Below are 12,434 nucleotides of genomic sequence, written 5' to 3' on the forward strand. Positions count from 1 at the left end.
CATTTTGAACCAAAATGCCAAACTAAATAAGAAGTCCAGAAAAATAGTAAAAAGGCCAAAACTTTACAAAAACACAGTGATCATTAGTCAAAGAATAATCAGAGTAGAAAACTATTTTCTAGCAATTTGTCACAATTAAGAGAGGGTTTAAATACTCCATGCTGAGCCTATTCAGCTGACGTTCATCAGTCTTGCAGCAGCATATCTGCTCTCTTTTCATAACCTACAGTATATCCTTCTGTGCCAGCCTTATGCAATCTACTTTTGTATTCTGAGGCTGTGATGCTTTAATTTGACCATAATCAAAATCTGGGCCACTTGGTCCAGGAGGCAGAATTCCTCTGGTAGAATGCTTTGGGAATGCTGGAATTGGTTCCATAATATCAAGGATACTACTCTTTGGATTTTTTGAAGTTTGCTTCTTATTGGTCTCAGGACATGATTGATACCATTTTTTCCTTCAGAGTGTGAAAGATACACTCTTGATATTTGCCAGGCCCTTGCCTTCCATATTTATCACATATTGGTCAATAGAATCTTATTAATGTTTGTTCAAGGAACTGAAATTGTGGTGACAATCACCTCCTTGATCAACTGCTTTAGAGTGGAGCATGAGTTTTCTTCTTCTAAAAACTCAGCTCACATGTGTTTTATAGTACCCATTTAACTGAATCACTAATTAATGGTGTAAGAGCATAGTTACAAGAAAGGAACCTGTTCTTATTTTATGAAATAAGACTTTCCCAGTAAGATCTGGCCTACCCTATATTGTCTTTGAAGGAGGGAATACTTAAGGCTTTCACCTCACAAATGAGACAGAAGCCTGTCAACATATCTTCTTAGAAATTTCCCCCATACTCTGGAATAGGTACCTCCTAAGATATAAGATAGCTCCAACCATCTGGTCTTGTGCAAGATGCTTCAGCTTTTACTATTATTCAATATGTTTAGACATTGATGGTAGAAATACTGTTTTTACTTTTTGGGGGTGTTGGTGGTATTTTTATAGTCTTAGAAAATAGGCAATATATTAAAATTTTGTATAAATAAATAAATCAATGTTAGCATAGTTTCATAGTGTTACTTTCCTGTTGTTGCAGTTCTTCCATCAAAAACTCTGTCTGAATCTTCTTTGAACTATAAAGGTATTGTAAAATGTACTTGGAGAGAAATTTCCTTTTTATTTTTATTTTTGCATGTTTTTATATTAATATTTTTATATTTATTGTTATCTCTGGAATGCATTTTAGCAAATAATAGAAAACCTTTTTGTATGATCATGCTTTATTAGCATGAAAGTAAACTGCGGGTGTCAGTTTCATCTGTTACATGCATGTTAAATGACAAATTTAATAGTATTTATAGCCATATAACCACACAACATAATTATCTTTAGTTGAATGACTGTAAACAAGGGCTTGTAAGCAAGAATTATTTGTAATTCTCTGTATGAATTGCCAACTATTGTTTGTGCATACTTGGCATTTGTTTTACTTTTATTATCAACCTTTGTAAACATTTTTCCTTCCATTCAATTGTGTTTGATTTTTGGAACCTGTCTGGACTAGTCCCTGCAGTTTTCTTAGCAAGGTTTTTCAGAAGTGGTTTTCCATTGCTTTCTTCCTAGGGCTAGGGGAAAGTGACTGGCCCAAGGTCACTAGCTTGCTTTGTGCCTTATGGCAAGAATAGAAATTACAGTCTCCATTTTTTTAGCCTGATGCCTTAACCACCACACTAAAGTGGCTTTATTAATACATCAGACATTGCATCATGGTTATTTTTAAGCCTTTAAGACCAAAGCTTTCATTAACTATATACAATGGACAATCCACAACTGTGGGCTACCTTTACCTCCTAGCACTCTGTTGGATCCACATCACTTGTGGAAACAGTGAAGACAAATGTTTTGGCCTTTATGGAAGCTTTAGAAATCCCCTTTATGGAGAGCTTTAAGGAATGAAATAGGTATATTAACTTCTTCAGGCAATTTAGGCAATAAAACTGCAAGAATAGACTTCCAGGGTCATAAATTCTCAAATATTTTGGTTTATTGTAGAAAACCCAGAAAAGCCATAAGTGAGAATCCCAGCATTTGATATATATTATCAACTGCAACTCTTATTTGTTGTGAAATCATTTTGTTTTGTTTTGGCAATATATTGATCTGGTATCAGGCTTTTTGATCGATTGTAACACTTTGATTTTTCATGCCTTCATATATTATTGAATATATTTTAACATTCTAGTCTCTAATCTGTCTTTCTATCTATCTATCTATCTATCTATCTATCTATCTATCTATCTATCTATCTATCTATCTATCTATCTATCTATCTATCTACATACTCACCCATCCACCCATCCATCCAATTATCCAATATAGTATTTTAGCCTGAATTCATCTCATTTGTGAATTTTTCATAGAATATGTCAGCTACAGACAATATAAATTATCTATCATTATCTGTTTAAGATACTAACTCCATGTTTATGTGATATTTGTTGTGTAAAAGGATGCAGATTCCAGAAAATAGTATGTATTATTATTTTTATTTGTATACAAAATAGGGAGGGATGTATTAGACATGTTATGACTGGGCAAGCTAAAAGAAGAATAGCCAATTGATAGTAGAGAAGCAATAATAGAAGGAATGGTAACAATTGCCTACTGTATACAAAATTGCAAAAATTGGGGATAAACTGTCCTGTTGTCCTATTTACTAACTTAAAATCTGTTATACTGCTTGTGTTTAAAAAATAGTAACAGTACACTGCATAATTACCCAGTTAAATCAAACTCTCAGGATAGCCAACCATTATGTGATTGATTGAAAATGTAACAAATGATCATGTAAACAGGATGAACAGGATGAGCTTTCATTAGGGTTTACAAGTGTTTTACAAATTTGTGTTTGTTTTCTGATTGTAAATAAAGTTGTATTTGTTATGTCACATTTAAAGAGTTTTAGTTTAGTTTAGTTTTATTTGATTTCTATACCGCCCTTCTCCCTAGGAGAGTCTGATAGGAATTTAAGAATCTATACCCACAGACAGATACAAAAAGGAAATTTCAATATAGGTAAATAAAACTTGGGTTGAAATCTAAAATAAGTAACTTGAGTGAAGGCCATGTGACTTTTTTTTCTCTCATGAGTAATTCGGGAGATAGGGCGGGATATAAGTCCCATTAATAAATAAATAAATAAATAAATAAATAAATAAATTCATAAGAATAATAAAAGTTCCTTTTAATATATATGTGTCCACTATGCAGTAGAGGTTTCTGATTTCAGTTTTCAAATAGATAAGCTATTCTTTTGAAAATGTTATTTGAGCTGGATTGGAATAGTCATTGTGACTTGTGCATTTAACAGAAACAAAAATATCAACTGGTTGTGGCACATCACTAAAGGAAAAGAAAGGATTTCTTGGATTTTTCAGGACAAGTAAGAAAAACAAGGTAAATGCTATATTTGTTTCTTTGGCTAGTGATTCTTACTTATCTGACTCAGCTTTTGTCTTGTAGCTTGTACTTAGGGTGTTGCTAAAATGTCTCTTTATTGCATCTTTGTCACAAATATTGACCAAGCAAATATATTAGTAATCTACAATCCAATGCTGCAGATAGACATAGATTCATTGGTTTATGGTCATTCTTTCAGCTATCCCTCAGTTATTCCTGGTGCAATAGTTGGAATGCAGTATTGCAAATTCTGCGCACAGCCTGAAGTTTGATCTTGATGGGATTTAAGGTTGACTCAGCCTTCCATCTTCTCAAGTTGGTAAAATGAAGTCCAGATTGTTGGGGGCAATATGCTGACATTGTAAACCATTCAGAGAGTGTTCTAAAGCATTGTGGTATATAAGTCTAAATGCTATTGCTTGATAGAGACATAGTTTTACTGTCTTTAATAAATTCCAATTACTGGGACATTAGATTAAAAAAATCAAAATATTTTGGCAAGTGATGATATTTCTTGAAAATCTGAAGATCCTATGAATATCAGATCAAAGTATGGCAGCTATAGGACAGTCTAGTTCAGTGGTGGTGAACCTTTTAGAGACTGAGTGCCCAAACTGCAACCCAAAACCCACTTATACATCGCCAGGTGCTGGGTGGGCGTGGCCCACCGAGTGGGCGTGGCCCCCCAGTGGGCATGGTGACTGAGTGGGCATGGCTATGGTAGTCATGGCAGCATGGGTGGGCGTTGCCAGGGTAGGCATGGCCACCTCGATGTTGCTTCTGAGAAGGGATGCCTATGGGGGCTGGGCAGGGTTGGGAGAGATCCAGGGGGTCTCTGGCGGGTGGGCCAGTGAGCAGGAGGCTCGTCATCTTGTTTTGGCAATGAGCCAATCAGATCACAGTAGGATTCAGTTATTGTTGTCATGTATTGAAGCTGAGAGAAGTGTGTCAGTGTGTCAGTGTGTCAGTGTGTTATGTGATCGCTATCAAGTTGGTTGGTTTTTTGGTGTGTTCTTTCATTTAGTGAGCTTGTAAAACATAATAAAATTAAAGTAATGGTGCAAAGAGTTGACTGGTTGCCCAGAAAGCCATATAAAATAGTATTATTAAGTGAACAAGTCTACAGTTATAAAGAAATTAGAAGAAAAATTGGTGGAAACTTAACCAAAGGTGGCATTTCTACTGTACACTTTTCCCAAAAGTTTTCCACAATTTTGGCCACTACTGTATGAGGGGGGAATTAAACAATGAAAGCACAGTGTCTTGGATTTTACAGGTTGTTGGAAAAGTACTCATTCATTTACCAGATGCTGAAAATAACAGAAATCTGCAGCAGAATGCCTGTAGTGATATAAATCTGCAGCAGATGCAACTGATATAAAATCTGGACAAAGAATGGTCAATAAAGCATTCTTGATTGTCTATTTTATCTTTCCTAATAAGCTGTAACCAACTTCCTCACTTAACTTTGCAAAATCTGTGGGTCCCACACCATTCCGCATACCTGCAAGAAAGCAGCTGCAATCCGAGTACTCTAACTCAGGGCTTTTCCAGTTGCCTAGCAAGGTGTCAAAAACTTGATGAACCCCCCCCCCAAAAGGGAAAAAATGATAAAGTACAGTAGTCCTCGACTTACAACAGTTAACTTAGTGACTGTTCGAAGTTACAAAGGACACTGAATAAAGTGGCTTATGACTATTTTTCACTTATGACTGTTGCAGCATCCCCAGGGTCATGTGCCTCCCTCCTTCTCATTCCCATCTCCTTCCTTCCTTCCTTCCTTCCTTCCTTCCTTCCTTCCTTCCTTCCTTCCTTCCTTCCTTCCTTCTTTCATTCTCCCTCCTCTCCTTCCTTCCTCTCTCTCTCTCTTCCTTTCTCCAAAGTGCAAACACATGCGTCCTCCTCCCCATGCGAGCTTCTGCAAAGTGCAAATGGATGCCACAGCTGTGGCACTGGGGCTGAACAAGAGGCCTGGTGGTGGCGGCAGCAGCGGGCTGATGCTGCTGAAGCGGGGCAGGCCTGTCAGGTGCCTGGCTGCTGGCAAGGTGGAGGACGAAGAGGAGGAGGAAGATGACGATGAGTACGGAGCCAAGGAGGAGGAGAGGAAGGAAGGTCCACCGGTGGTGGTGGTGGCGGCCAAATAGAGCCACGTCTTCATCTCAGCCATGCTGTGCAGGGTGGGCAGCAGTGGGCAGCTGAGCAGGAAGGCGCTTGGCCGGGAGATGCAATCCATCGGTCCCACCGCCAGCATCCCCAGATCGGACGGCTGGGCAGGGTGCTGATGCTAAAGGGATGTTCCTCTTTTGAAGCCCCAGAGCCTTCTTTGGACAGGGAGCAGAAGCCATCTCCTGCGGACTGGTTTCTAGGGGCGAAAGGAAGAGTCCCCAAAGGTCAGAGATGGCTGATGACAGGGGGGAGAGATATAGGAAAGTGGTGTGGGAGTCAATTGCAGGGAGCCTGTTCTGCTATGGGGGGGGGGGCTGAGCTGCTATAGCAGAGAGAAAGCAACTAACTGGAGTCAGGGAGTCAGCATTGAAAAGGAAAGTGATATTCCCTGTCCAAGCTTGGGGGAAAAAGAGAGAGAGTATGCCCAGCTTCTCCCTTTCTAGGCTGAAGCAAAGGCATTGAAAGATAAAAGGCCTGCCTGGAGCAAGGAGTTCAAGGAACGTGGGAAGGCTCCATTCAGGAGGAGTGGACTGTTGAAGCGGAGATGGTCTGCGCAGGGCAAGAGAAGTGAGGTCGGCCTCTTCTGGCATAGGAATGACCTAAAAGCATCCCTTGATTTGGAAGAAGCAAGGATCAGGGCTGGGAGGGGCTCACTTGAATCGGACGGGGAGCTGTCTGGACAGCTGAGCTCAGGGGCTCCCTTTGAAGAAGGGGATCCCTTCTGGTGATCCCAGGGAGAGAAACCGTTCCTGGATAATCTCCCCCTCCCCCAAAAAAACAAAGCGGGGGAAAAACTCCTCCAAACTTTAATCAGCGCCCTCATAGAAGGCAGGCAGCAGAGGGGCAGGAAACCTCTGTGGAGGAATTGGAACTTCCAGTCGTCTCTGGGAGGAGCTGCTGGTGGTGATGGGTGGAGGGCAAAGACCTGCGGGTGGGATTAAGAGATGGTGGGAAGAGCGAAGTCCTTCTCTCGGGCTTGTCTCTGGCTCCTTTCTGGGCAAAGGGTGGCTCAGCCAGCCCATTCCCTGGCTGGCCGCTCAGTGAGGGGAGCAAATGGACACTAGGGCTAAGCTCCCAGGGAAGGAAAATGGCATTCACTTGGTGCAGGAAGAGTGAGGTGCACTGACGAGTGGAGTGCAGAAATCAGCCCCATCAAAGGCTCTGAGCTGCAGCCCGACAGACGAAGGAGGCTCCGCTTGGCTCTGGTTCCCTTCTCCACAGATGGAGGGACCCTGGTCAGGCTCTGGGAGATCCTCCTGTACTCCCTCTGGACACGATCATGTGATCCCAAGGGAGAAAGCACTGCTGCCACTGCTGCTCTTCCTTCAGCCCAGCCTCAGGCTTTGTGGGTTGCCTGCAGAGAAAATGCTCCCGATCTGAGCACAAGTAGAGGAATTTCTGCCCTTTTCTTCTTTTTCTTTTTCCCCCCTTCCTAAATGCAGGCCAGGCTGGCTGGGTGCTCCCTCTGTGGCTGGTCGGGGAGATTCTGGTTTTCCTTTCCCGGCTTGGCTCGTCACTTTCCCCCCTCTCTCTCCTTTTTTTTTTTTTGGAGTTGTGCCGCTCACCTTTTTTGCCCGTTTCCTTTGCGGCTGGCCAGGCTCGTCTTTGCCTCTTCCCTGCGCAGCTGTCCCACTCACATGTGTGATTGGCCTCTGCACCGCCAACCCCATTAGCGCCTGCAATCTGCCTGGCCTGCCCTCTGGCCCTGGGCAGCGCCTCTGTCCTGCATGGCTGTCCCGCTCACGTGTGTAATTGGCCTCCACACAGCCGCTACCAGCACCTGCAGTCTGCCTGGCTTCCCTTCTGCTTGCTTTGCACAGCTCCTCCTGGGCCTCCTGCACCCACTGTTAACCCTCCCACCACCATGCTGGGTAAGGTTTCTGTCTTCACCTTTGTCCAGTTGCCCTCGCCTTACTAACCTGCCTTTCAGCTGCATTCTGTTTGTCTGTTTGCTTCTCAGCCTTCGCCACATGTTTGTGGGACAATCGGTAAAAAAAAAAAGTTCCATGAGATTTTCTAAGTTCTTGTGACAACTCGTGAGAAGTTAGAAAGTCTCATGGAACTTTTTTTTGTCCCAGAAACACATTGAGAAGGCTGAGAAGCGAATGGAGAAATGAAATGCAGCTAAAAGGCAAATTAGAAAAAAAAAAACCTTTGGGGGAGGCGAGAGCATCTGGGCAGGGTCGGAGACAGCAACCTTACCCTGCACAGCTTTGGCAGGTGTCTGGCAGGGGGAGGGAAGCAACAAGCCCCGCCTCATCCCTCACATGGAGTGCCCTGTTCCCACTGCTCCCACCTGGCATCCTCAGCAATAGGATGGGAGACCATCAGGGGATGGCAAAAGGGCAACAGAGCTGCTGGTGGTCAAGTGCTAAGGCAGGACTTCCCTCAGGTCCTCACTCCCTCTCATTCCAGTCTCCCTCCCTCCCTCCTTCCTTCCTTCCTCCTCCCTCCTTCCTTCCCTCCCTCCCTCTCTCTGTTCCCAGGTTGGGACAAGCGGAGGGGGAGAGTTTGGCAGTGCTTCTCTCAAAGAATCTGAGAGTTGGAAAAGAACTTTGAGGTCTTTAGTCCAACCCCCTGCTCAAGCATTCCAGACAATGGAATATCCAATAGTCCAGTGATGGAGCATTCACAATTTCTGAAGGCAAGCCTTTTCACTGGTTAGTTGTTTTCACAAGTCCTTCATTCTAGGCTGGATTTCTTCTTGATTAGTTTCCATCTATTGTTGCCTTCTGATGCTTTGGAAAATAGGTTGACCTTTTCTTCTCTGTGGCACCCCATCAAATATTGGAACACTGCTATCATGTCACCACCCCAGTCCTTTTCACGAAGCTAGACATACCCAATTCCCACAAACATTTGTCATATGTTTTAGCCTCCAGCCTCTAATCATCTTTGTTTACTGCAAAGTCGCGTGGTCACACAGAGAGACGGACACTGGAGCTGGGTAGTAACTTCTTTATTGGATCAGGAATGAAAGCTGGGCAAAGGGGTTACCTGGCATCTATTTATACCTGCCCAGGTGAATCGCGACCAATAGATTCAAACCTGGGCTTCCTGCCAGTGCAGGTGGCCAATGGATTTAAACCCTGGCTTCCCGCCAGAGCTGACCATGCTCTGGGGCTGTCAATGACTTGCTCTATTCAGGCTTTCCCGCCAAAAGCGGTTGTAGCCTGGAGCTGTCCAGCCCCCTGCTGTGCTGACATCCTGTGTATGCTTAAGAGCATACACTACACCCCTTCCCCCATAGTGAGGGATTAACCTCTGTCATTCTGTCTCCCATAACTATATACACTTATTTACATCTATACACAGAATTTACATTTGTTTATTTCCCAGTTACACCTCCCCCTAAGAACGCACATAGTCAGCGAGGTAGCTTGGAGCCTTATGAGGCCTGCTTGATCTCCTTGGGACTGGTTCCCCCGGTGGTGTGGTGCTGTTTCTTGTCTCTCTTCCTTGCTGTTGTTGTTGTGGTGGATTGTGGTGTGTATGTGTGTGTGTTGGGGTGCCTTGGCTTTGTGTTATGCTGGGTTCTGGTGACTGCCTGGTTTCCCTGTCTGTCTCCTGCCTGGGGTAAGGTTGCCTCTGTGCCCCTCTGGTGACCCTCCTGGGTGTTTGTGTTAGTGTTGTGGGTTGTTCCTCCTCAGCCCCCAGTGTGTCCTCAACAGCCCTTTCTGGAGCCCTTTTCCTCAGCTGGTCCAGGTGCCTCTTCCAACAGAGTCCCCCCTCCACCCTTACCTTGTAGGAAAGGGGTCCTGTTTGCTCTAGTATTTCCCCTGGAACCCATGGATGACCTGAGCTATAGTTCCTTGCCCAGATGGGGTCCCCCGTGTTAAAATTTGTTTTGATATTAGGGGTCCCGGCGTCTGCTGCTACTCTGTCTGGGTGGAGCCTGTCCAGCGTTGTTATTAGGCGTCTGCCCCATCTAGGTTCTGCTGGGCTTTTGCCTGTGGCAGTGCAGGGTGTTGCATGTTGGTGTAGGAGGAAGGTGGCCAGTCTTTGCTTCCAATTCCCCTGCACTATGCGCTTGAGGGCGTCCTTTGTTGTCCGCACGAATCGCTCTGCCAAACTATTACTGGCCGGGTGAAAAGGAGCTGAGGTGGTGTGTCTAATCCCCAAGGTCCTCAGGAACACCTGAAAATCCGATGAGGTAAATTGTGTTCCATTATCTGACACGATCACGTCTGGCAGACCATGAGTTGCAAACATTCCCCTCAAAACTTGAATGGTTCCTGCTGATGTCATGTTGCCCATGGGTACCACCTCTAGCCATTTGGAATGACTGTCTACTGCTACCAGAAATGTGTGCCCTTGGAATGGGCCTGCATAGTCTATGTGTACCCTGGACCATGGGGTGGTGTTTCCTCCCACTTGTGAACTGGTGCATGTGGCTGTTCTGGTCGTGACCTCTGGCACATGTAGCACCCAGCTACTAACCCTTCTATCTCCTTGTCCAACCCTGGCCACCACAGGTAGCTCCTTGCCAGAGCCTTCATTCTTACCACTCCTGGGTGGCCCTCGTGCAGTGACTGGAGGACTCTTTCTCTAAGCTTTGTGGGAATGATGACTCTACTTCCCCACAACAGGCACCCCTTGTGTGTTGATAGTTCATGCCTTCTGGAAAAGTATGCAGTGAACTCTTGCCCTGGTGATTTGTCCTGCCACCCACTGCTCACCCACGAATGTATCCTGCTTAGAACCTTGTCCTTGGGGGTCTCTGAGGCTATGTCCTTTGCGTTAAGGGGGCATTCTGGCAGGTCCTGTATTGCCAATATTTGGGTAGCAGGTGCAGGGTCCGGCTCAGTCTCCCTTAGGGGGAGTCTGCTGAGGCCATCTGCGTGCCCCATCTCTTTGCCTGGTCTGTGTACCAGCATGCAGGAATACGCTGACAGGAAGATGGACCATCGTAGCATCCTGGGTGAAAGAATTTGTGGTGTCTGCTTTTCTGTTGTGAACAACCCTAACAAAGGCTTATGATCAGTGTATATTAAGAATTCCCTACCATATAGGTAGTCATGAAATTTCTTTACTTCTGAAACCACTGCCAGTGCCTCCTTGTCTATCTGCGCGTAATTTCTTTCTGCAGCTGACAGGGTTCTTGAGTAGTAGGCGATGGGGGCCTGAGTTCCATCCTCCCTTAAATGGCTGAGGATGGGGGATGCATCGCATGCAAGGCAGATTGGCTGGTCTTCCCTGAAGTGCGTGACTGTAGCATTACCTGCTAACAGGTTCTTCAGTGTTTTGAACGCGTTTGTGTGTGCGTCAGTCCAGTCCCAGGATGCTTGCTTGTCAAGCAACCTGTGTAGAGGTTCTGCAATTGTTGCTTTGTGTGGCAGGAATGCATGATAAAAATTGAGGAGGCCCAGTAATGCCTGCAACTCAGACTTGTTTGTGGGAGTTGGGGCTTCTTTGATTGCCCTGACTTTGGATGCAGATGGGTGGATGCCTTGAGCATCAATCCTGAACCCCAGGAACTCTGTCTCAGTAACCCCAATCTTGCATTTTTTCCTTTTGAGTTTCAGCCCTCCATCCCTGAAGCTCTCTAGCACTGCTTTCAATCGGGTTGCCAAAACGTCCTTGGAACTGGCTGCAATTTGGACATCGTCTAAGTAAGGGCAAATCCCTGGTATTCCTTTGAGGGTCCTTTCCATCACCTCCTGGAAGATTCCAGGAGCTACGCTAGCCCCGAACTGCAACCGGTCTACCCGGAACGCCCCTTTGTGTGTGATTATTGTTTGTGCTTTAGCAGCCTCTGGGTCTACCAGCAGCTGCTGGTAAGCTTGGGCAAGATCCAGTTTTGTGAACACCGCCCTGCCTTGCAGGGACGCCAGGATGCTGCTTACCACGGGGACTGGGTAGGAATGGGCACTCAAAGCTCGGTTAATGGTCCCCTTATAGTCGGTGCAAATTCTAATCTCGCCGTTCACCTTGAGCGGCGTTACGATGGGGGTTTCCCATTCTGCTCCATCGACTGGCGTTAACACCCCCTGGTCTACCAGCTTATCCAATTCCCACTCTATCTTGTGTTTTTGCACAAACGGGACTCTCCTAGCCTTCATTCTGATGGGCTGAACCTGGGGGTTTAATTTAAATGAAATTGGGGAACCGGTGTATCTCCCTAGCTGCTCGTCAAACATGTCTGCAAAGTCCTTGCAGATACCTTCAAGTGAAAGGCAACTCCGCGTCTGGTGAATCCCCGTGATTCCAATGCCCAGCGCTTTGAACCACCCTAACCCCACGAGGCTGGTTCGCTGCCCTTCGATGACCAACATGCTTAATTTGCCCGTGAACCCCTTGTACTGAACCAACACCGACGCCTCCCCCCAAACGTTAATGGGTGAGTTTTGAAAGTCAGAGAGGGTCAGCCTGGATGGCCTCAAGGGAACCCGTTGGCCGCTCCACTTGCAAATATCTTTAAACGTTCTGGCAGAGATGATTGACACGGCTGACCCTGAGTCCAGTCCCATCGTGCAGGGAATCCCTTGCAGCTTCACCCTTAATTTTATTTTTGGGGTAAGTGTCGGAGGGCCCCCTGTTAAGCAAACAGCCGTCTGACCCTCCGTGTGGCTGACCGACAGTCTTGGCAACCGCTCCCTGTAGCAAACTGGAACTCTGCTGTCCTGTTGCTTGCTCCTGCAGACCGCCGCGATGTGCCCGGTTTTCCCACATGCCCGACACTTTGCCGACTTGAATCGGCAGGTAGACCGGGGATGCTGTCCTCTGCAGCTTGCGCAATGGGTAGCTCGGGAGCTGTTTGAGCCGCAGCCGGAGCACTGGGTAGACTGGGGTTGTCCGCAGCTGC

General features: G+C 45.7%; 1 protein-coding gene across 1 annotated transcript in view; it reads left to right on the plus strand.

Moving 5' to 3' along the window:
• Positions 1 to 12,434, plus strand: part of COBL (cordon-bleu WH2 repeat protein) — a gene marked incomplete at its 3' end in the record, with an annotated part of 78,677 nt that overhangs the window by 16,396 nt on the left and 49,847 nt on the right. Inside the window, 2 exon segments of the mRNA XM_083379000.1 lie at positions 1,101 to 1,145; positions 3,375 to 3,460. Of these exon segments, the coding sequence (XP_083235126.1) occupies positions 1,101 to 1,145; positions 3,375 to 3,460 (131 nt within the window).

This window comes from Vipera ursinii, assembly GCF_947247035.1.
Source record: "Vipera ursinii genome assembly, chromosome: Z".
Classification (NCBI taxonomy): Eukaryota; Metazoa; Chordata; class Lepidosauria; order Squamata; family Viperidae; genus Vipera; species Vipera ursinii.